This window comes from Dromiciops gliroides, chromosome 2 (assembly GCF_019393635.1).
Source record: "Dromiciops gliroides isolate mDroGli1 chromosome 2, mDroGli1.pri, whole genome shotgun sequence".
NCBI lineage: Eukaryota > Metazoa > Chordata > Mammalia > Microbiotheria > Microbiotheriidae > Dromiciops > Dromiciops gliroides.
Window position 1 is genome coordinate 354065827 of NC_057862.1, and position 24606 is coordinate 354090432.

General features: G+C 39.8%; 1 protein-coding gene across 4 annotated transcripts in view; it reads left to right on the plus strand.

Moving 5' to 3' along the window:
- Window positions 1-24606, plus strand: part of SIMC1 (SUMO interacting motifs containing 1) — a 36859-nt gene that overhangs the window by 9654 nt on the left and 2599 nt on the right. For 3 of the 4 annotated variants that reach the window (XM_043988110.1, XM_043988112.1, XM_043988113.1), the window contains exons 2-9: window positions 1616-2446; window positions 6725-6954; window positions 7248-7317; window positions 8712-8866; window positions 11949-12095; window positions 19673-19801; window positions 21828-21984; window positions 22606-22690. In XM_043988110.1, coding sequence (XP_043844045.1) covers window positions 1616-2446; window positions 6725-6954; window positions 7248-7317; window positions 8712-8866; window positions 11949-12095; window positions 19673-19801; window positions 21828-21984; window positions 22606-22690 — 1804 coding nt within the window. Of the gene's footprint in view, window positions 1-1615; window positions 2447-6724; window positions 6955-7247; window positions 7318-8711; window positions 8867-11948; window positions 12096-19672; window positions 19802-21827; window positions 21985-22605; window positions 22691-23272; window positions 23530-24606 lie in introns of those variants that run through there. The other variant, XM_043988111.1, reaches the window with a different exon arrangement.

The window sequence follows — 24606 nt, forward strand, 5'->3', positions numbered from 1 at the left end:
TACCACAACTTGTTAGCCATTCCCCAACTGAAGGGCATATATCCTTTTAGCCAATCTGATAGGTGTAAGATGATATCTCAAAGTTGTTTTAATTTGCATTTCTCTCATCAATAATTTAGAGCATTTTTTCATATGATTATATATATAGTTTTGATTTCTTTATCAAAAAACTGCCTGTTCATATCTTTGATTATCAATTGGTGAATGACTCATTGTTATAAATTTGACAAAGTTCTTTGTATATTTGAGAAATTAGATCTTTAGCTGAGAAATTGTCTATGAAACTTTTTATCCAGTTTTCTGCTTTCCTTCCAATCTTGGCTATGTTGGTTTTATTTGTACAAGAACTTTTAAATTTAATATAATTTAAAATTATCCATTTTATACCTCACAAAGCTCTCTCTTGTTTATTCACAAGTTACTCTTCTATCCATGAGTCCAATGGGTAATATGTTCCACATACTTCTAATTTTCTTGTGATATCTCCCTTTATATCCAAGTCATGTATCCATTTTGAACTTATTTTTAGGTAAATGGTTTAAGATATTGGTCTATGGCCAATTTTGGCCAGACTGCTTTACAACTTTCATAACATTTTTTTAACCAAATAATGAATCCCCAAAATCTTTGTATTTGTCAAACACAAGATTACTGTAGTCTTTTACTTCTGTGTATTGTCTTCTCTTGTTCCACTGACCTGCCTTTCTATTTCTTTCTTTCTTTTTTTTTTTTGGTGAGGCAATTGGGGTTAAGTGACTTGCCCAGGGTCACACAGCTAGTGTCAAGTGACTGAGGCCAGATTTAAACTCATGTCCTTCTGACTCCAGGGCCACTGCTCTATCCACTGCACCACCTAGCTGCCCCATCTATTTCTTAGCTAGTTCTAGATAGTTTTGATATTTTCTGCCTTATAATATAGTTTAAGGTCTCATACTGCTGACATTCCTTCCTTTACATTTTTTCATTAGTTTCTTCAAAATTTTTGACCTTTTGTTCTTCCAAATGAATTTTGTTAGTATTTTTTTACTTTATAATCTCTTAAGGGCAAACTGTCCTGTTGTTGTGTTTAATTGTAGACACAACTCATTTATTCCAACTTTTTAAATTAATGTGGGCAATTGATATCCTTCATCTATTTGGTTTTTCCTGTGTGGTTCATTAGGTCAAACTCCTGAGTAGTAATGTATCTCTTTCTTCCAAGAGGTTTTGCAGTGTTTTGATATTTTATACAACTGGTAGATTACATCCACAAACAGATGATTTCTCTATTGGGGGAAGTTCAATTCGACAAACATTTTTAAAAGACCTGGACATGGCTGGAGCAGCTAGGTGGCGCAGTGGATAGAGCACCGGCCTTGGAGTCAGGAGTACCTGGGTTCAAATCCGGCGTCAGACACTTAACACTTACTAGCTGTGTGACCCTGGGCAAGTCACTTAACCCCAGTTGCCTCACTAAAAAAAAACAAAACAAAAAAAGACCTGGACATGGAAAAGGTTCTGGACAAAGTGCTGTTGTAAAAGGAATTTACCACAGTGACTAAGAACATGTTTTCTCACTAAGTTTAGAATCATTAGTTTAATAAATATTTCATTTTTCCTCACCTTTCCCCAACAGGATTTCATCGACTTAACCAAAGACACTGACCCAGTAGTGAAGGCTCCCATTGGACTCATTGTGATAGATCTGACAAGGGTAGAGGAGGAGGAGGAGAAAAAGAATCTCTTTAACTGTGCTTGTGAGAACAATATGAACCTAGATCTGGACGCTGTCTCTTGTTCCCAAAAGAAGCATTCCCCTTTTGTAGCAGGTGGCAACTGTCCCATCAAACGTGAGTTGGCACAGCAGAATGACAAAGACTCTCAGCTCCTGAAGAAAGAAGTGTGTGACGATCTAACTTCTGCTCAGGACCCAATTCAGGGCACTGAATTTGAAGATTGCATCTCTCCAGTATCCAGTGGTGAGAATTGTGTGTGTAGCCCAAAGCAGAACTGTAGTACAACTACCTTTAACAATGACCTGGGTTCTTTGGCAAGTTTACAGATCTCCTCAGATGTTTTCTCATTCTCTCCAAATAGCAGCAGCAGTGACAGTAATAAGCAAAATGCATCAGTGCCCTGTATCCTAGAAGGTTCACCTGACCCATGCCCTAGTGACTGGCAGAATAAGAATAGCCCTGCTGACAGCACTAGTCTACTCCAGGAAGACCTCTCTCACCTTCCACAGTGTTTCTCCACAGAGCGGGTTCCCCGGGTTTCTGCCCTGGAGACCCAAAATAAGACAGAGAAGCCTGTGCCGACGGATGCCATCCCAGAGCCTGTGGCAATAAAGCCTCCAGTGGTGGACTTACCCAGGAAACCCTGTCTGCACAAATTAAGATATTTCCTTAGACCTCCAGTGCATCACCTCTTCTTCCAGGCACTGATACAGGACAAAGAAGTCACAGAGGTAATTAATGGTGCAGATGTTCCTTCCAAACAATACAACCACTGTGTGAGCTCATCAGTACCAAGAGGAAGAGTTGGGTATAGTTGGCTATGGCCTAAGTTATGGGCAGCATAACTGAAGTGTGGAGGTGGGAACGATGGTATTGTCCATTATAAATGAATCTCTTGTCCTTTAATGTACCTCTTTCCACCCAAACCTTGATTATATCTCCCATTTATACAGAGATCACTGTTGTTGTTTTAGCCTCTCCAAAAGCAAGATGTGAGCTTTCAGGAGAAAATTTTAGTGGATGAAGGCAAGTCACCTGACAATGTTACCACCTCTGTAAAATGGAGATAGTACTTAGACTTAAAAGAGATTACTGTAGGGAAAGTATTTGATAAACTTTAAAGGCAAGTATCCTCTTGTGGGAAGACTAGCTGCCTGGGTTCTCATAGCTAGAGTTAGTTCCACCCTGCTGGTCAAGGCAGACCAATTAGTAACAACCTTTCCCCCCTTGGGACTCTGGTGCCAAATATTTGGTACTTGGTCTGCACCTTTCTAATGTACTTATCAAGTATTATTGTGTATGATAGTTACATATATATGTTCTCTGCACTCTTCTAGACCGTACACTGCATGAAGGCTGGGCCCTATCATGTCTAATCTTTGTTTCATATTCTACACCAAGTATAGTGCTCTTCACAAAATAGGTACTTAATAATTGTTTAATTTGTTGACTAGAAACTTGTGGTGCATTGGTGTGAGGTGGTGTTCATTCCCTCTACCAGCTCATCCCAGCATTAAGAAAAGTGTTAGAAAGCACAGCTTCTCTGATGATACTTCTTATTTCCCCAGCTCTTTTTAACCTTGGGTTCTATTATGTCAATCAATCTTAGGAAGATAGGAAGAGGGGCTTTTCCTGGATTTTGTTTTTCAATAAACCTGGGGTGTTTCCTTCCTTGGACTCTTGTCTCTTCTCTCATAGAAGAGCTCTGTTCAGTCAGTCAACCTGAACATAAGAAAAGCACTGCATGATGGGGGAAAGAACATTGGCTGTAGCATTAAAACACTTAACTTTGGGTCATGGCTTAACTTTTGGGTCATTCGATAGCTGTGTTCCCGTGGTATTTTATGAGCCTGTTCCCTCTTCTGTAAAATGGAAATAGTAATGTATTCTGTTTAGATAGTACAATGGGAAGAGCATTGGCTCTGAAGTCAAAAGACAGGTTCAAGTCTGGACTTTGGTGCTTACTGCCTGTGTGGCTTTGGGCAAGTCACTTCCCTTCCTCTGGGCCTCAGTTTCCTCATTTATAAAATGGAAGGGTTGTACTAGATGGCCTCTGGAGTCCTTCTAGCTCTATTATCATTTACCTCAGAGGGTGGTTACTATGAAAAAAGTCTTCCGAAATTATAAATATTTGTGTCAAATAAGCATTTGCTATTATTCTTTTCTGACCATCTTAATTTTTCCCTTAAGCATTGAATAATTTCTAGTTGATTTTTTTTTAATCACCTTTAGCTTTAGAATAGATATATCAGGGGCAGCTTGGTGGCACAGTGGATAAAGCACCAGCCCTGGATTCAGGAGGACCTGAGTTCAAATCTGGCCTCAGACATTTGATACTTACTAGCTATGTGACCCTGGGCAAGTCACTTAACACTCATTGCCCCGCCAAAACAAAACAAAAACAAACAAGCAAAAACAAAAGAATAGATATATCAAAGCATGTTTTAAATAATTACTTCCATTTATAGATGGGAAATGAGTGCAGAGAGAAGAATTAGTGATATGTCCAGGGCTATACTAGAAATCAGAAGAGAGGAGCAAGACTTCCAAGTGTGTCCCTTGATAAACAATATAATCCAGTACTCTATACAAGTGAAATAGAACTCTTTGACAGCAGATACTATTTCGTTTTTTGTTCACTGTGCCTGGGACCTACATACTTAATAGATGCTTATTGACTGATCTCAGCTTAGTATATTGAAAAGAACATTAAAAAAAAGAAAAGAAAAGAACATTAAACTTGAGGACAGAGACCTGGATTTGATTTCTAGCTCTGCCACTTTGTAGCTATGTGACTCTAGGCTAGGTACTTCTCTTTAAGTTTTCGCATGTTTTGTTTTTTAATTGTTTTATTAAGAAATTAACAATAATCAAACATGAACATTTTAATCAAAACATTTTTATCAAAGAACAAAAATAGAGAATTATATATGAAATTTTGAACTCCTGTTGAATAGTTTTTTAGTGTATACAGTTTAATACAAGAGTAACAAAACTGCCCTGCTTCTGATCTTTTCTGAACTTCCTTCTGCTCTTTTCAGTATATTTTTTAAATAAGTGCTCATTCATTGATGTTATTTTTTTTGCATCACTCTAATTTCCCCTACTATCCCTTCCATACCCTTCTCAGAGAACCATTCCATAGTGATACCTTTTGTTTTCTTTTTTTTTTTTAGTGAGGCAATTGGGGTTAAGCGACTTGCCCAGGGTCACACAGCTAGTAAGTGTTAAGTGTCTGAGGCCGTATTTGAACTCAGGTCCTCCTGACTCCAGGGCCGGTGCTCTATCCACTGCGCCACCTAGCTGCCCTGCAATACTTTTAAAGCCAACGAAAAAGGAAAAAATCAATATAACTGATCAATACACCAAAAAGAGTCTGAAATCATGTGCATTTTACCTAAACATATGTACCTCTCACCTCTGCAGAAGGGTGGAGTGGGATAATCTTCTCATATTTCTTCTTTTGGGCCATGCTTATTTTGCACCATTGACCTTTTATTTATGTGTTGAGGATAGGGGAGTGGGAGGTTGTCTATCCATTTATACAGTTGTAGTCGTTGTGTTTATTGTTTTCTTGGTTCTGCTTGCTTTACTGTATATCAGTTCATGTAGATCTTTCCCTGCTTCTCTATATTCATCATATTTGTCATTCTGTATAGCATAGTAATATTTCATTACATTCAAGTGCCACAATTGATTTATCCATTCCCCAGTTGATCATCTACTTTGTTTTCAATTCTTTGGTATCACAAAAGGTGTTGTTATGAATATTTTGGGGTAACAGGAGATTTTCTTTTTATCAGAGGCCTCCTTTGGGTATAAACTTAGTAATAGAATCTCTGGGTCACAGGATATGGAGTTTTCTCCCCTTCCTTAATTGCAAATTGCTTTCCAAAGTGATTGAACTAGAGCACCAAAAGTGCACTAGTGTACCTGTCTTCCCACAACCCTTCAAACATTTATTATTCCCATCTTTTATCACCTTTGCTATGTTTTGGGAGGTGTGAGGTGAAATTTCAGTATTTTTATTATTATTTCTCTCATTATTAGCAATTTGCAGTATTCTTTCATATGGTTCCTAATAGTTTACAGTTCTTTTGAAAACTTTCTTTATATCCTTTGACCACTTATCAGTAAATATTGGGGAATAGCTTTTGCTCTTTATATAGAAAAATCTGTTGGTTGCTTACTTTTGTGTATGTGAGGCAATTGGGGTTAAGTGACTTGCCCAGGGTCACACAGCTAGTAAATGTCAAGTATCTGAGGTCGGATTTGAACTCAGGTACTGACTCCAGGGCCAGTGCTCTATCCACTGTGCCACCTAGCTGCCCCATGTTGGTTGCTTACTTAATCAAACCCTTATCAGAGAAAGTTGATACAAAAATTTTTCCCATTTATCTTCTGTGTTTTATGTTTTATCAATGCTTTTCTTTGATATTTTTATCACTTACCACCCACCAATTCTCTTCGCTGGTACCAGTTTCCCCCAATTTAAGTTTCTTCATTTCCAGAATGGGAATAAAGATACTTAACCTACTTCCCAGGGTAGTCTTTCAGAAAGAATTTTGTAAGTTCTTTTTTTCCTATAGAAATGTAAATTTTTTAAAATTTGAATCCTAAGTCAATATATATCCCCTTGGGTCAAATGAACCAATATTTGTAAAGCACCTAGCACAGTGCCTGGCACATAGTAGACACTTAATGAATACTTATTTCCTTCCTTCTCTAGATGTTTAGTAGGAACTCTCAGGTGGCTAGAAACAGAACTTGCTGAACACTCATCAAACCTTAATTATTCCTCTTCTATTGACTTCCCTAACAGAGATGTTGAAGTTATGGTTTTCCTGTTGGTTGTGCAAACTGTATGATTTTAACAGTTCAGGATTGTAAGTGTATTGGAAGATGACTCTTCTAAATAGGCCATTACTTTCTTCACAATGTCCTTTTTTTTTTTTTTTTTTGGTCTGCCTGGAAACTACCCACACTGTCATTTTCTGTTATTTCTACAGAACAAGAAACCAAAGAGAGAGCCCATTCCCCGACGAAGACTGCGAATGGTGGTCAGCACCATTGAAGAGAACGTCCCACAAGAGACTTTGCATTTCCTCATGGACTTTGTGTCCCCCCAACATTACCCACCCAAGGAGATTGTATCCCATGTCATCAAGAATATCCTACTAGGCTCTGGAAGTATGGCTATCATGAAAGAGGCCTACATGCTTCTAATGAAAATTCAACAGTAAGAACTTTTGCAGATTATTTTAACCTATTTTCCAGGGGCCCAAAATTTGGTAGTTGGCTTTGCATAGAATTTATTGACATAACCATCCAAATAGTCAGCATAAATAGAGATGTGCTTTTAGATTCAGGGAGGGTAAAAGGTGGGGAAACAAGATGGAAAGTGTTTATTGGAGGTTAATGAGAGAGCCCTGAGAATACGTAGAGAAGTTGATCCTTTCCTCACATTATCTTCTAGGCTTCTGTCAGAGAAGTTCTCCAGAATTCTAATGAACGTAACTTTGTGATTTTTAGGCTACATCCAGCCAATGTTGCCTCTGTGGAGTGGGACTGGAACCTGCTCACTTATGTGATGGAAAAAAAGGTATTGCCAACTTGTGTAGAAGTTATTTTAGTACAAAAAGTATATGACTTAGAGGACCTGGATTCAAGTCCTACCTCTGCCACTTACTACCTATGTGACCTTAGGCAAGTCACTAAATCTCACTAGACCTTAGTTTCCTTTTTTACAAAATGAAGGTATGAGACAAACGTGATGTCTAAGTTTCCTTTTTTTTCCCCTAAGTTTCCTTTTGACTCCAAAATCCTATGATTTTTCCATTTTAGACTTCCATGGAGCCATGAAATGAATTACAAAATGTCACAGCTGGAAGAGAATTTTCTTGTGACCTGTGGGCTCTTTTCCATGTTATCCTTTGTGGGTCTTGGGGTTGAGCGCCAGGTGCACCTATTTCCAATCAGCAGGCCGCTGAATCCAAAGTCTTTGAATAAGGAGGATGGTATCTTCCAGGTTAGAAAACAAGGTGGCACAGGCACAGCCTGGTCAGTCTACCCAAGTTCTGCACCATGGTCTGTTTACCTTTCCTATAGATGTGTCCTGGTGTAGAGCTCAGAACTCAGTAATAGCACTAGAAGACAGAGTAGAGAGAGTTTAACTGTCAAGAACTGTAATAAAAAGTCTGTCCCTAAGTGATAGGAAGAAAGATGAAAGGAAGGGACAGAAGCTGGATCAAGAAAGGGCTTTCTGAGGACTTAAAAGATTGAAGGCCATTAACAGTAGCCCCACTGGTCTCTCTAATAAAGTTCTTTCTGATACCATCTCCTGATACGACTTTAACCTCAGCCTCTTCAAAGGTATGTCAGTAGAAAAGTTCTGGCCCTTCTGTCAAGGCAGGAAGGCTTCAGGTACAACACAGAGACAAACTGATTTGAGTGGATACATTACCAAGTGATGGCTTTTTTGGACTGCAGCAACTCAAGAAACTATCTACTAAAGTGTGGAGGTGGTGTAGGGAGTGTTTAACACTGATTAAAATCAGAGGCTTTTTTAAAAAATAAAATAAATCAAGCCTTTTTAAAAAAAAATTTCCTTTTTTTTCAAAATAAGGCCCTAGCTGATAAAGAACTGTCCTCAGTCAAGAAGAATTGGGTTCAGGTCCTGCTTTTGCCACAGTGTCCAAATCCCTTCTCACTGCCCCTAGTCTCTAAGCTGTCAGTCTGCATTGGTGGAGGAAGTCCCTCACTGGATGTTCCCCATACCAATGAAATCACAGGCCCACAAACTGTGTTCAACTAAGGGCATAGCTCTCATGTGTGTGGTTTAGCTGATGATGTCCTCTTGGACCTACTATAAGTACCTAACCTCACCTTAGACATCTTGGAGGCCAGTGGGGAGCCCTGGTTCATGATTCATTCTTTTCATCTGATAAGCAAGGAACAGCTCTCTGCCCACAAGGTCACCACATGCTTTCCCCACAGGAGGAAGAGGTGCCTGGCCGAATATTCTTTTTGCGCTATGTGGTGCAGACCCTGGAAGATGATTTTCAGCAGGTCCTGAGGCGTCAACAGCATCACCTGCAACAATCCATTGCATGTAGTATGCTTTCCTGTGATAAGCAGCCCCACAACGTCAGGTAATTAGCCTTGCTGTGGTTCAGGAGCAGCCATTAAGAGGATAGGTAACAGGGTAGAGGAGAGCAGCCACTGAGAGGGAACTGAATTTGTATAGACCTCTGAATTCATAGAACCAATTTTGCACTGAGGGAATTACTTCATTCCAGAGATATTCACAATAAATCCATGGTGGTTGAATCAATACAGTTCTACTTTCCTCCTCTTTGCAGATGTGAATAACCTAAGAAAAACTTGTTCTTTTCTAGGATATGGTCTCATTCATCAGTACTAAAAAGTAGTGTTATGGTGACAGGATATATAGCAGACCCCACATAACTTACTGGATGAACCAGAGGAAAGTTAAGAATATAACACACAATCTTTCTATAGAATTGAGTCCTAGAGCTTCTAGGACCTTCATGGAAGGAATCATATCAGCAATTTCACTTAACTTCAACAACAGTGTTTATTAATAAGACCAGTTTAAATCTTTGTAATATGTATACTGATAGTATATCCCTTCTAAAATATCCTGGATAGGTGTTTAGCTAGACTCCACTTTAACACTTCAGTGATAGGGAACTCATTACCTCATAAGGCCCTTCATTCCATTGTTTGGCAGCTGTTTGTTGGAAAGTCCATCCTTATATTTAATTAAAGAATGTTTAGCATAAAATTTCAGAGTTGGAAGGGCCCTTGGAGGTCTTCTGGTCCAACTCTAAGTCCAACTCTAGCATAATGGAAAGAGAAGCTGAGCATGGATCTTGGCTTTATCACCTACCAAGTTGTATGAACATGTTACTCTCTGAACTTGTTTGCTTATTTTTTACCATTTCACTATGATCCCACCTCAGTTCTTAATTTTTCATAGTCTTGATTTCTTCTATGCCATGCCATTTCTTTCTCACCAATGACTAATGCTAGTGACTAATTTTATTAAAAAGCTGGCATTTATACACTTTAAGGTTTGTAAAACACTTTGCATACATTGTCTTAGTTTACTCTCAGAAGTGTATGAGATAAGTTAGTACAATTTACAAATATCAGAGGCATGACTTGAATTTGGTTTTCTCTTGACTACAGGATTAGTCATTTGGTGCTCTTACTTAATGACAATGACACTCTGATCAATGTTTCTCATGTTCTTAAAATCCTAGTAATATTAATAACAAGTTGGGGCAGCTAGGTGGTGCAGTGGATAACCCATTGGTCCTGGATTCAGGAGGACCTGAGTTCAAATCCGGCTCCAGACACTTGACATTTACTAGCTGTGTGATCCTGGGCAAGTCACTTAACCCCAATTGCCTCACCAAAAAAAAAAAAAAAGTTCCTATTTCTATTGTACTTTACAGTATACAGTATGTTTATTTCAATCACCCTGTGATATGATGTAGGTAACATTTTTCTAGATGAAGAAATAGGCTTAGGAAAATTGAATTACCCAAGGTTAGATGGTAGAACTGTGATTCGAGCAGCACAAGTCTTTTGATTCTTGAGCCCTGTGATCTTTCTCTACTATATCACATAGAATTTTCTTATTTATATACTTAAGTTGTGATCTACATCCCAAATCAGAATGGTATGGTATGGCAATTTACATTTCAGCCTCCTTTCTTGCCCTTCTCCCCCTTCAGAAACATGAGAGCTTTCCAGAAGTGGAACAGGTTGCCTCTAGACTGCTCAGGCACCTCCTTATATAGAGATCTTCAAGTGCCTGGTACACTAGGCATTTCATTAACATATTCATTCACTGATGTGTCAATGTACCCTATTAAAGCATAAGGTCTTTAAGGACAAGAGAAAACAGGTCTTTTCTATCTTCGAGTCTCCACAAGCATACAACAGCTTTTTGTTTTGTTTCGTTTTAACTGTCAGTTTCATTGGTATAGGGAACTCTCTTTGAGCAAGCTCCTTCTCACAAAGCAGATTGGCAACAATTCTGCAGTTTACAGTCTTAGAGAGCTCCCTTCAGAACTAAGGCTTTAAATGACTTGCCAGCTAGCATATGTCAGAAGCAGGTCCAGAACCCAGATTTTCCCAACTCAGATGCTAATGCATACCTTTACACCAGAAGTGTCAAACTCACAACCTGCTACACAAAACTTCAGATTAAATGTGATTGGGTTCCAAAGAACTCATGATAGAAAATGTTCTCCACATCCAGAAAAAAGAACTGTGGATTCTGAATGCAGATTGAACCATACTATTTCTACTTTTTGGCTGTTTCTTTTTTTCTTTTTTGAGGTTTTCCCCTTGTGTTCTGATTCTTCTTTCACAATATGACTAATGCAGAAATATGTTTAACGTGATTGTACATATCAGATTGTTTGCTGTCTTGGGGAGGGGGTGGGGAAGGGAAAGGGAGAAAAATTTGGAACTAAAAATCTTATGAAAACAAATGTTGAAAACTATCTTTACGGGTAACTGAAATATAATAAAAATATAATTGGGAAATGTTTAACAAAACAAAAATACATTACAACATAGATAATTTTAATATATGGTTTTCTAAGCCAATATGTGGCTCAGGCACCTGTTTCTATTTGAGTTTGACACCACTGTTTTATACCATGCTGCCTCTCCAGACACTTAATAAGTATAATATTAACTTTGTTGAATCTTATCTGTAGTAGTCCTGGGCAAAATTATATAGTAAACTAAGTTAGTCCTCAGTTCTCCCCCTGTTCCCTTTTTCCTAAAAATGAGAGCAGTTCAAAAATAGAATAGGCTGCCTCTGGAAGTCTCAGGTCATCTCACTAGTGGCCTTCAGGCAGAGGATGGATGACTAGTCACTGGGGATGTTGTAGAAGGGATCCTTGGTCAAGAACTCAAGTTAGGTGATCTTTGATATCTCTTCCAGTTCAGGAATTCTGTGATTCCTATCTCATCCTGTAGGGTAAAGTAACTTACCTAAGGTTACACAGCAAATAAGTGGCAGAGGGAGAAGTCAAACTCAGGTCTCCTGACTCATAAGTCTAATGTCCTCACAAGCAGTTCTCTTAATATGTGTTTGTTTTGAAACTCTCCTCCAGAGAGATTATCAGTCAATCCAGTAAGAACCCATATCATTTGCAAAATTACTGCTTTTTTTTTCTATTGCAGGGATATCATCCAGTGGCTGGTTGAAGCTGTGACTAAGGATGGATTTGATCAGAAGGAAGGCCATCAACAAACCTTTTCAGGAAGCCCCCAGGACAAGAGTGGCAACCACCAATACCAACCTTTCCCTGGAAAAGGCAGCAGTCAATTGTAAGAGAAAGAAAGGCACCACTTTCCTGGGGCAGTGGGGAGGTATTGCTGAAAGCATCTGCTTTCATTCACACAAGGAAACCAATGAAGATTTTTGTAAATTATCCAGGTCATCCTAGTGATAGTCTTTGAGTGTCTTAGAGTGTATCTATTCCACAGGTCTGGAGCAGGAAGCATAATTTGTTCTCAGTGAGGCAGCATAATATGGAAAGACCATTGGAGCTGGAGTAAGAAAATCTAAATTCAAATTCCAGCTCTGCTACTTAATAGCTCTATTTGTGACTTGAGGCAAGTTACTTATCTCTCTAGGCCTCTGTCTCATCCTCTGTTTAAAAAAGGGGGCGGGGGTAGACTATGTAATATCTAAGTTTTCTTCCCCCTCTAAATCCTATGATCCAGGTAGGATTGTGGCTAAATATACAATTAGCTTCCCAAAGACCTTATTTTTTTTTAATTATTATTATGTGGGGCAATGGGGGTTAAGTGACTTGCCCAGGGTCACACAGCTAGTAAGTGTCAAGTGTCTGAGGCCGGATTTGAACTCAGGTACTCCTGAATCCAGGGCCGGTGCTTTATCCACTATGCCACTAAGCTGCCCCCCCAAAGACCTTCTTAATAAGACCATTCAGTCTTCAGTCCTGTGGTTAAACTAGGCCTGTTTTGGGGGGGGGGGGCAAGGGGGAAGTAATACAACTACCAGCTCTTGAACAACAAGAGAGTTAATTCACATTTCCAGCATTCTTTAGAGTTTACAAAGTCTTTGCCTCACTAGGTAGTACTACCTAGTGTCAGTACTATCTTCATTGTACAAATGAAAAACTGAAGCTAAGAGAGTTGCAGTGATTTGCCCAGGAAGTATAAGAAGTATAAGAACTGGGATCAAAACCTAGATCTCTTGACCAAGTCTAGTGTTATTTCCATTCTACCACCATGTGTACTTGTAGAGACAACTATGCTATAGGAGTCATGCTTCCCTATAAGTAGCATTCCATGCCCACTTGAGTATGTATGTTATTCCCTCTTTGAGCCAATTCTGATGATAGTAAGGTTCACTCACTGCCCTATTCCTTCCCCCTCTTCCCTTGCCCATCATAAGCTTTTTTCTTGTTTCCTTCATGTGAGCTACCTCTTCCCATTCCACCTCTCCCCTTCTCCCACCCCTAGTCTATTCCTCCTACCCCTCAACTGTAACGATTGGAATGACGCTACCTGCTGGAGACTTACTGTAGAAAAGCTCTGCCATGAGGTGAAGGTCTCTGAGGGCAAGACCACGCGTCTTTTCTTTGGCATCAGGAAGTGACGTTTGCTTGTGGGAGGAAGAAGGGGGAGGCTGGTGTGCTGGCTGACTCTCTTTCGTGTGGACTCTGGCAGACAGCGGAGCTAGGAGTGCTCTCTCCCTTTAATAGATATATGAATCAGGCCTTTCTCTCTCCCTTTACCAAATTCTTATTCTCCTTAATAAATGCTTAAAAGTCTAACTCTTGCTAAAGCTTATAATTCATTGGCAACCACTCATTGGATATTTTAGACAGTATAGCTAGAATTTTAGCCCCTTAACACAACCCTATTTTAATGATGTCATCATGGGTTAGCTAGGTGACACAGTGGACAAAGCACCAGCCCTGGACCCAGGAGACCCTGAGCCCAAATCCAGCCCCAGACATAAGACACCATACCCTGTTTGCCCCACAAAAAACAAGGATAAACAAAAAATGAATGCTTTACAGATATCATCCCTTCATAATCAGTTCAGACCTGTGTCCTCTGTATATTCCTTACTGAGAAAGTTCTTATGAGTTGAAAGTATTATCTTCTCATGTAAAAATGTAAACAGTTTAACCTTTTAATGTCCCTCATGGTTTCTTTTTCCTGTTTACCTTTTTATGCTTCTCCAGGGTCTTGTATTCAAAAGTCAAAATTTCCTATTCAGTTCAGGTCTTTTCATCACAAATGCCTGAAAGTCCTCTTTTTCATTGAAGTCTCATTTTTTCCTCTGAAAGATTACAATCAGTTTTGCTGGGTACATGGTTCTTGGCTGTAGTCCCAGTTCCTTTGCCCTCTGGAATATCATATTCCATGCCCTCCGGTCCTTTAATGTAGATGCTGCTAGATCTTATTTTATCCTTATTAGAGCTCTACAGTATTTGAATTCCTTTTTTTCTAGCTGCCTGCAGTATTTTCTCCTTGACCCGGGAACTCTGGAATTTGGCTATAATATTCCTGGAGGTTTTCCTTTTGGGATCTCTTTCAGGAGAGGATCGGTGGATTCTTTCAATTTCTATTTTACCTTCTGCTTCTAGAATATCAGGGCAATTTTCCCTTACAATTTCTTGGAAGATGATGTCTAGGCTCTAGAGTATTTTGGTCCTGGTTTTCAAGTAGTCCAATGATTTTCAAATTATCACTCCTGGATTTATTTTCCAGGTCAGTTGTTTATCCAAGGAAATATTTCACATTGCCCTCTATTTTTTCATTCAATTGAATTTGCTTTACTGTGTCTTGATTTCTCATAAGGTCACTAGTTTCCATTTGTTCAATCCTAATTCTTAAGCAATTATTTTCTTCAGACAGCTTTTTTTATCTCCTTTTCCATTTGACTTTTTAAGCTATTGACTTTTTTCTCATAACTTTCCTGCTTCCGCGCTCTCATTTCTCTTTCTATTCTTTCTTCCCTCTCTCTAAATCTTCCTTCTATTTCTCCTATTTTCTCTTCAGAGTCCCTTTTGATAGCTTCCATGGCCTGAGACTAGTTCATATTTTTCTTGGAAGCTTTGGATGTAGGGGCCCTGAGGTTATCCTCTTCTGAAGGTGCACCTTGATCTTCCTTGTTGCCAAAGAAACTTTCTTTAGTTCTGAACTTTGCTTGCTCATCTTGCCCTCTTTTACTTGACTTTTAACTCCCCACTGGGGGGCTCTGCTTCTAGGCTACACTACTGTCCCCAGCTTCAGAGGGTCCCAGGTGTTTTGTTTTGAGGGAGGGCAGGTTTTTCTCTCACCTGGCCTGTTCTCTGGTCTGAAGATAACCTCAAGCCTACTTACTAAACAACCAACCAGCAAAGTTTTCTGTGGTGTGGTTCTTAGCTTCAACAAGCCTGCACCCCTCCCCCACCTGGGCCTCCCACCACTCAGGATTTCTTCCTGGTTCCCCACTGGAGAGAGTGTATAGAGCTTATTTTGCTTAGGACTAATCTTTCTCTTAATCTGCCCTCCCTCTATTCCCCTTTCTACCTTTTCCCTCCTATGTTCCCTACTGAGTAAAATGTATTTCTCTGTACTCAACTCTGTATGTCTTTTCACAGTGCAGATGAAAGTGAGGTTTGAACATCAACTGCTACTTGCACCCCCTTCTCCTTGTTTAGTATAGTTGTCTACTCTCACATCTTGATGATGTAAGATACTTTTCCCTAACCTTCCTTTTCCTTCCTTCCCTGTGTTCCTCTTTCCCTCTTTCCATTCCTCTCTTAAGGTCATAAGGACATAATACAACCAGATCTTCCCTTAATTAAACTCTTTCTTTGACCCCTGCTGATGAGAGGGTTCAGAGGTAACATGAATTGTCTCCCCATATTTGAATGCAAACAGTCTGTCTTTGTTAAGTCCCTTAAGATTGTCCATTTGTGTTTACCCTTTTTATATAACTTCAGAGTTTCTCCACAACTATGGTCTTTTCATCAGGAATGCTTGGAAGTCTTCTTTTTCATTAAAAAGCCATTTTCCCCCTGTAAGATGATATTCAGTTTTTCTCTGGATAGGTTCTTGGCTGTAAGCCTATATCCTTTGCCTTCATATTCCAACCTGTGTTCCTTAATAGTAGTTTCGGCTAAATCATGTGTGATCCTAATTGGTTTCCTCCATACTTCAATTCTCCCTTTCTAGCTACTTACAGTACTTTTTCTTTGACCCAGAAGCTCTGGATTTTGGCTGTAGTGTCCCAGAGAGTTTTCATTTTGGGGATCTTTCAGGAGGTGACCAGTGGATTCTTTCTACTTCCACTTTGCCTCCTACTTCTAAAACAAGCTAGGCAGTTTTAAGATTTCTTGAAGTAAGGTGTCTAGCCTTTTTTTTTTTTTTTGCCACGGCTTTCGGTAGTTCTTAAATTTTTTCACCTTCCAGCTTTTTTTTCTTTCTTTTTTTTTTTTGCGGGGCAGTGGGGGTTAAGTGACTTGCCCAGGGTCACACAGCTGGTGTCAAGTGTCTGAGGCTGGATTTGAACTCAGGTACTCCTGAATCCAGGGCTAGTGCTTTATCCACAGCGCCACCTAGCCACCCCCCCTTTTTTGGAGGGTGAAACAATTGGGGTTAAGTGACTTGCCCAGGGTCACACAGCCAGTAAGTGTTAAGTGTGTGAGGTCAGATTTGAACTCAGGTCCTCCTGAATCCAGGACCGGTGCTCTATCCACTGCGCCATCTAGCTGCCCCTCCATCTATTTTTTTCATGTCAGTTGTTTTTGCTGAGAAATCTTCCCATTTTTTTCCTTATATTTTTAGTCTCTTTTGACTTCATTTTAATGTTTCTTGTTGTCTCATGAAGTAATTGGCTTCTACTTGGCCCAGTCAAATTTTCAAGGAGTTTGTTGCTTGAGCAAGGTTTTGTACCTCTTGTGCCAATCTGTTAATCCCCTTTCCAATTCTTTGTTCCATAGCTCTCCTTTCTTTCCCCAGTTATTTCCTTTAGCACTCTTATTTATAAAAATATTTTTTAACTCTTGCTTCATTGTTTCTAGGAATTCTAATGGAATTTGTGTCCAAACTGTGTTTTTAATTTGAGGCTTTACTTGTAGACGTTTTGGAGTCATTCTTTTCAAATTGAGTTTGTGTCTCAAGTGTTCCTGTCACAGCTTTTTATGGTGGGGTTCTTCTTGTTTGCTCATTTTTACAGACTTTCTGACTTCAGCCTTGATGTGAGGGCCTGTTTCTGAGCACTTCTGGAGGGAAGGTCTAGGCTGGTCTTGGGGTATTGTTATTTTAGTATATCAGAGTTAGCACAGACTGTGGGCCTACAAGCTTTCAGTTCCCCAAATGGCCCTATGTAGGACAAAGTGTTTGCTTCCCCCATGAGTTGAAGTCTGCAAGTTCCTGACTAGGCTTGGGTCTGAGCAACAGTAGATACTGCTGGATCCTATCCCTGTTAGCTAGCTGGGAAGCTTGTTGTGATGGAATTGCAAGCACCTCCTTCTGTTTGCACCTGTGACCCAGCCATGGGTAGTATGTGATAGAGCTGCCAATTCACACCAGTTCCTACACCTTGCACAGGGCCTTAAGTTTGACATGCCTTAGTATGAGCCTGTGCACTCCTCTTGCTCTGGTACACAGCTCTATTCTCAGTACCCACAGACCTTTCTCTGTTCTCATGTCAACCTGAGCTGGACAAATGACTTTTTTCCTGGATTTCCCCATTAGGTTTCAGTCTGGTACATTTTCTAAATCTGTCTAGAGGAGTTTTAAAAAGGAACTCACTATACTTCTTCCCTGCTATCTTGGCTCTCTTCAAGTTATGATTAATTTTCAGTCATTTTTATGTAGCTTCACATAAACTTAATCCTTTGTTACCTGTGAAGACTTCACTTTTTCATTCCAGCCCCATTCCTTTCCATGTCCACACCATACATATTAACTGAGCAGAGAACCTCAAATGAATATGCTGACACTCAAAAATCTACTTGTGAGACTATGTGGTGTAGTGATTGCTGGATTTGATTAGAAGACTTGGGTTTGAGTCCCTGCTCTATTTACTAGCTGTGTGACCTTGAACAAAGTCCCTTTTCTCATCTGCAAAATGAGAGGTTGGACTAGATAATTTCTAAAGGCCATTTTAGATATGTCTTATGACCTAGTGAGTTTCTAAGCAATTCTACCTGAAGAAGCAACTCCACAGCAAGGAACTAAACCTTTATACCAGTGTCTAACTCTCTTAACTTAGCTCTTGCAATTTTCTACATATAATCATGGTCACTAATTTACTAGATTATGTGTGAATGGTAGGGTGTTCTTATGTATCCTGGTATGGTGTTTGTTTTCACATCCCACAAAATGGGCTAATAGTTTATTCCTAGGAGCAATTATTTGCCAACAATCCTGACATTATTCATTTAACACATTTATTCAGGTCCTTCCAGTATGCGAAGGACTGTAGAAGACACCACTAGGAAAATTCTCAAATTTAGCTAAGACATGATCTCCATCTCATGAAACTTACTGTAGTTGGAAGATGATACACAAATATAAAACTATAGTGTATAATATGTGATAAATGCATTAGCTGCAAAATGGAATGCAAGATCCAAAGGATATTGTAAGCAAAAGGAAATGAGGGAAGACTATTGAAGGAAATGGCATGGCATTTGAATTGGATTTTAGAAAAATTTCTCTGCATCTATCACAAGAAAGATTAGGGAGAAAACATGCTAAGGATAGGGGACTATATGAGCAAAGATATAGGCTAAAAGGTACAGGGTTTGTCTTTTTTTAAGCTTTTTGCTTTTTAGGGGACAGAGAATAAACCTAAAATATTGACTAGATTGCTGACTTCATAGAATTTGGAGCTGGAAAAAAATTATTATGAGAAGGCTAGAAAATTGGATAGTATAATTTGTGGAGGGCCTTGAATAAAAGTAATTGCTCTCTCATTTGAGGGTAGACTCTTTACTCAAAACAACCCACTGAAATAGTTGGTCCCAATACTGTTTTCTCCATTTTACAGATGAGGAAACTGAGGCTCAGATAGGTTACTTGTTTATAATCAAAGAGCCAATAAGTGTTGGAATCAGAATTTTAACCCATGTTTGTCTGGACTTTAGGTCCATTGCTTCTTTTACTACCATGCTACCTTTCCCTGTGAGGAGAAAAGAAGTTGAACTTTTCTTGGGAAGAAATAGGAAGCTACTGAACATTTTTGAGCAGACATGACCAGAGCTATAGATAATGAAGGAATTCGTTTGCAGTTTATTTTTTTAAAAAAGTGAATGGGGTATGGGGTGAGAGGGAATAAGGGACGACATTGGAGAGAAAGTAGTGGTGGGAAGACCTATTAGGAAATTATTGCAATAATTGAGATAATTTGTGATAAGGGCACATACTAGGGTGGCTGTAGAAGAGACAAATGTGGAAGATACTGTGGGTTTATAATTAATACTTAGTAACTAACTGAAGAGTAAGAGGGAAGAATCATTGTGTTATAATAGAAAAAAAGAGCTCTTAAAGAATATCTTGGTTCAACTACTGGCTCTGACACTTAATAGTTGGTGACTGATTAGGTTGTTTGCCTCTCAAGTCACTGTTGCCTCATCTGTGAAGTGATAAGAATCCTTTTACTACCTATATCCCAGGGTTGCTGTGAGTAAAATATTTTGTAAACCTTAATGCATCATATAAATGTGAATTATGATTACCTCAAGATTTTGAACATGGAAGACTAAGTGAATGGTGACGTCACAGATGAGAATAGTAAAATCTGGAATAGCAGATTTAGGAAGAAAGATGGCTAAGTTGGATAAGTTGAGTTTAAGACTCCATTAATAAAGATTCAAACTGTGTTTTTACATTCTGTATCTCCTAATTGCCCTGTACTTTGAACCCAGGGCAGTTTTACATCTCCAGAGGATGCTATCTCTGGCTGTTGAGGTGGACAGGACCCCTACATGCAGCTCAAATAAAATTGCAGAGATGATGTTCGGATTCGTGCTGCATATTCCTGAAAGGAGCCAGAGGTAAGAATTTTATTTACTTTTTAGGTATTTCTGGAACCTCACTTTTCTCGGGTTGATTTCCTTTACCCATTGTACCAAGGAAAAGGGAACCTTAACATTAAAAATGAATGGGAGCTAGATGGCGCAGTGGATAGAGCACCGGCCCTGGAGTCAGGAGTACCTGAGTTCAAATCCGGCCTCAGACACTTAACACTTACTAGCTGTGTGACCCTGGGCAAGTCACTTAACCCCAATTGCCTCACTAAAATTAAAAAAAAAAATGAATGGGGGGACGACTAGGTGGCACAGTGGATAGAGCACCAGCCCTAGAGTCAGGAGTACCTGAGTTCAAATCCAGCCTCAGACACTTACACTTACTAGCAGTGTGACCCTGGGCAAGTCACTTAACCCCAATTGCCTCACTAAAAAAAAAAAAAAATGAATGGGGTAGCTAGGTGGTGCAGTAGATAAAGCACCAGCCCTGGATTCAAGAGGACCTGAGTTCAAATCCAGCCTCAGACACTTGACACTTACTAGCTGTGTGACCTTGGGCAAGTCATTTAACCCTCATTGCCCCACCAAAAAAAAAAGCATTAAAAATTAATATTTCTGTAGTCTTTTGTTTTATAAAAACTCTTCCCAAGAGCTCTGTGGGATAAATGACACAAGAATTACTACTCTCATTTTACAGATGAGTAAACAGAGGCCCAGAAAGGGGAAGTGATTTGTCCAAGGTCATATAGCACTAGAATTTAGAGGAATCAGAAAAGGCTTCCTGTAGAAAGTGTGATTTTAGTTCAGACTTGAGGGAAACTAAGGGGCATAAAAGAGGAGAGAGAATATTCCAAGGCATCAGGGATAAGCCCAGGGGGCAGATGGAATGTCTTGCTTGAGAAACAGCAAGGAAGCCTGTGTCACTGGGTCACAAAGTTTAAAATAAATGGTGAGGTAAGGTGAAAGAAAAAAAGACTAAATAGGGGAAGGAGGGAGAATTGTGATGGGCACTGAATGCCAAATAGGACTTTATATTTAATCCTGGAGGTAAAAGGAAGCCACTGAAATTCATTGAGAGAGGGCTTTACATAGACCTGGGCTTCAGAAAAATCACCTTTATAATTTTTTGTCTTGTTTTGTTTTGTTTTGCAGGGCAATGAGGGTTAAGTGACTTGCCCAGGGTCACACAGCTAGTAAGTGTCAAGTGTCTGAGGGCAGATTTGAACTCAGGTCCTCCTGAATCCAAGGCCAGTGCTCTATCCACTGCGCCACCTAGCGGCCAAAATCACCTTTATAATTGAATGAAGGATAGACTATTGCAGTAATCCAAGACAATGAGGATCTGTACCAGGATGGTGGCTGTAACGGGAGATGTTATGAAGGTAGCATCACCCACCTTTGGCTTATATTCCATACAGGGAAAAGGAATTGAGGATGACCCCTGGGTTTTAAGCCTGGAGGACTAGGACAATGGTAGTGACTTTGATAGGAATAAGGAAATTTGGAGGAGGAAGAGTTTGAGTTCCTTCAGCAGTTCTCACAAGACATATTGCTTAATCCTTTTACCACTTGTTCAGCCACTTCTAGACATTCTACCTTGTTGGTATATTCCCTAAAAGTGGCTCTCAGAACTAAACACAGTACTTTAGATGTACAGGATAGCAGACATTTCTCTTACGCCCATTGTGGCCCTAACCTCTATCATGTTAAAGCTAAAGCCTTTTATTGGCTGGCATTTGTTTTCACTCGATTCACTGTTTTGTTATTTTTGTATGGAGGAACCTATAGTTTGGTGTTGGGTATATAGAGATAAAAGATGACAGAATTCTTGCACTCTCAGAGTTTACAATCCAGTAGCTTCTGAGATCAAGGTGACCTGTGAACTGAATTAAGATGGCTGGTAGCTAAGGGATAGTCCAGTTTGTGGCCTATCCATTACCCTGTTTTCAGGTACTCCCTGACTTAGTTTCATTTTTGATCATTTAATCTCTTTCATGTACCCTCTTCTCCTTCATCTCCCCTTTTTCTTCTTTTCTCCCCATCCCATTTGCAGGGAAATCTTCTTTACAACCATGGAGAGTCACCTTTTACGCTGCAAAGTACTAGAGGTTCTATTCCTCCACAGCTGTGAAAAGCCTACTTCCCTACCACTGTCTCTCGCCCAGACCCTCCATTTCCTCAACCATTCAACATCACTGCTCAAGAGTCAGGTACCTAGTGATCCCTCTGACTTTCCAGTACCTCATTCCTGTTATTACCACAATACTAGATACTAGCCTGAGCATTGCCTAAGATAATGTGAAATAGCCAGACTAAAAGCAACCTTGGATGTCATTGAATTTAACTCCTTTCTGAAGCAGGAATCCCCACTATCACGTGGCCTGGTTGTTGTCTAGTTATGAGGTTCTCACTACATTGGGCAGCCTATTGGACAGCTCTTGATTGAGCCTTCCACTTGAGCCAAAATCCACATTATTATAACTTTTAACCATTATTCCTCGTTCTACACTCTGAAACCAATCAAGACAGGTCTGGGGGGCAGATAGGTGGCACAGTGGTTAAAGCACCGGCCCTGGATTCAGGAGGACCTGAGTTCAAATCTGGTCTCAGACACTTGACACTAGCTGTGACCCTGGGCAAGTCACTTAATCCTCATTGCCCAGTCCAAAAAAAAGAAAAAAAGACAGGTCTGATTCCTCTTCCATATCATAGCCCTTAATGTTTCTCATCCACCCTCAGCCCTGTACCCAAAAGCTTTTACAGTACTTTGAAAAATATGAAGCACTGAATGTTCACAAGGGATTGTAATTAATGGCTCTTATTTTCTTCAGTCTGATAAAAGCGAATGGCAGAGTTGGGATGAGCTGCTTGATCATCTGCAGTTTCTCTTATCTAGTTATCAGCACGTGTTAATAGGTAAGCAGCCTATTTTGTACATAGAAAGGATTGTGGGGGGCAGCTAGGTGATGAAGCAGACTCTGGGCAATTCTGTTAATGTTTGTTTCGGTATCCTCATCTGTAAAATGGGGATAACTGTAGTCGCTGTAATTGAGACAATCAAATGAAATAATTATAAACATCTCCCTCCCTCAAAGTTTGTTTTACATTTGAACGAGTTCACAAACTGGATTGAAATAGTTTTCTTTTGAAAGGCAGATATTCATTAGGTTACTGTGTTCTTGTCCCCTTGATATCAGACTTGTTTAGTTTACTAAGTGATCCCTAAGGTCCTTTTTAGCCTTAACATGCTTTATTATCAACCAGGGAGATCAAGGAAAGGCTGTCATTTTACAGGTAAGTGAACTGAGGTTTAAGAAAGTTTGCCCAAGATCACATTCTAGAGCTTCCTTTAAAATCAGATTCCCTGATTCCATTGCATATTAACAAAGAACCATTCAGAAGTGAATGGATATGGGCATAGAATTACAGATTTAGTACTAAAAAGGATCTTAGAGGCCATCTAGTGTTTCCTCCCTCCTTCCTATCCTTATTTTACAGATAAGGAAACCGAGACCAAAAAAAAGTGAAGTGACTTGCCAAGGACCTTCAAATGATGCTTTTGCCCTCTCCCCAGACTGTGGCTCCTCTTTACAAGAATTCCTACGCTTTATCCTTGCTTTCAAGACTAATCAGTTTGAGCAAATCCTGTCTTTCAACTTGTCCCTTCTCTCCAGCGTGACTCCTCTACTCCATCAAGGCTGGCCTACATGGAAAGTTGATTTAGAGCAAAGCATAGAACAGACTTGCCCTCAGAAGACCTGGCTTTAAAATTTTTTAGCTATGTGGCTTTGGGGAAATCATTTTGCCTCTCTAAGCCTTAGTTTCCTTAGGTAAAATGAAGAGAACACTTGCATTTCTTAAGATTATTATAAGGAAAGCACCTTATAAACCTTAAAGAGCTACTCTAGTGAATTTTTTTAAGCTTTCTATCTCCCCAAGCCCTACACACAATGTGCATATTATTTGTTGAAAGAACAAGTATCTCAACCACCTTTTCCCCACCTGGAAATGTTTCCTTTTTGTCTATTCAAGTCCCACATGGCTCTTTCGTGATACTTTTGCTAAGCACACTAGCCCATCATGGGGTCTTCTTACTTAGACTGCCATTATAACTCCTAGAGCCCTTATGATCTACAGGACTACAATTTATGAATGAGTAATTAGATGAAATAGGTAGATTTCAGTTGTAAGAATTTTTCCACACAGGTTCTTGAGCACCTGAAAAGGTAGTTGGCAGATCACATACCAATGTTGGTTGTAAGGGCAAGGTTTGAAGCAGCTGATGGTCTGGGAGGTGGTGCCCAATTCCAGGGCTAACTGGGTTCAGGCTCCTAGTATAGTTAGCATAAAAGAGAAATGCCTGGCAAAAATATTTGCCATTCTCATGAAGATTATCTGATAGACTGCAAATAGAGGAGAGATTCCCAAATACTAGCCTCCTAAATGATGTCCATAAACTTTTTCCCCAACATGTTTCACTGTTCTGCCCTATGCCCATCCCTTTGCATTGATATCATTATTTTAAAAGTATATTGTAGGGGGTGGCTAGGTGGCGCAGTGGATAAAGCACTGGCCCTGAATTTCAGGAGTACCTGAGTTCAAATCCAGCCTCAAACACTTGACACTTACTAGCTGTGTGACCCTGGGCAAGTCACTTAGCCCCCATTGCCCTGCAAAAAAAAAAAAAAGTGTAGAGGCAGCTAGGTGGCGCAGTGGATAGAGCCACCGGCCCCTGGAGTCAGGAGTACCTGAGTTCAAATCTGGCCTCAGACACTTGACACTTACTAGCTGTGTGACCCTGGGCAAGTCACTTAACCCCCATTGCTCCGCTC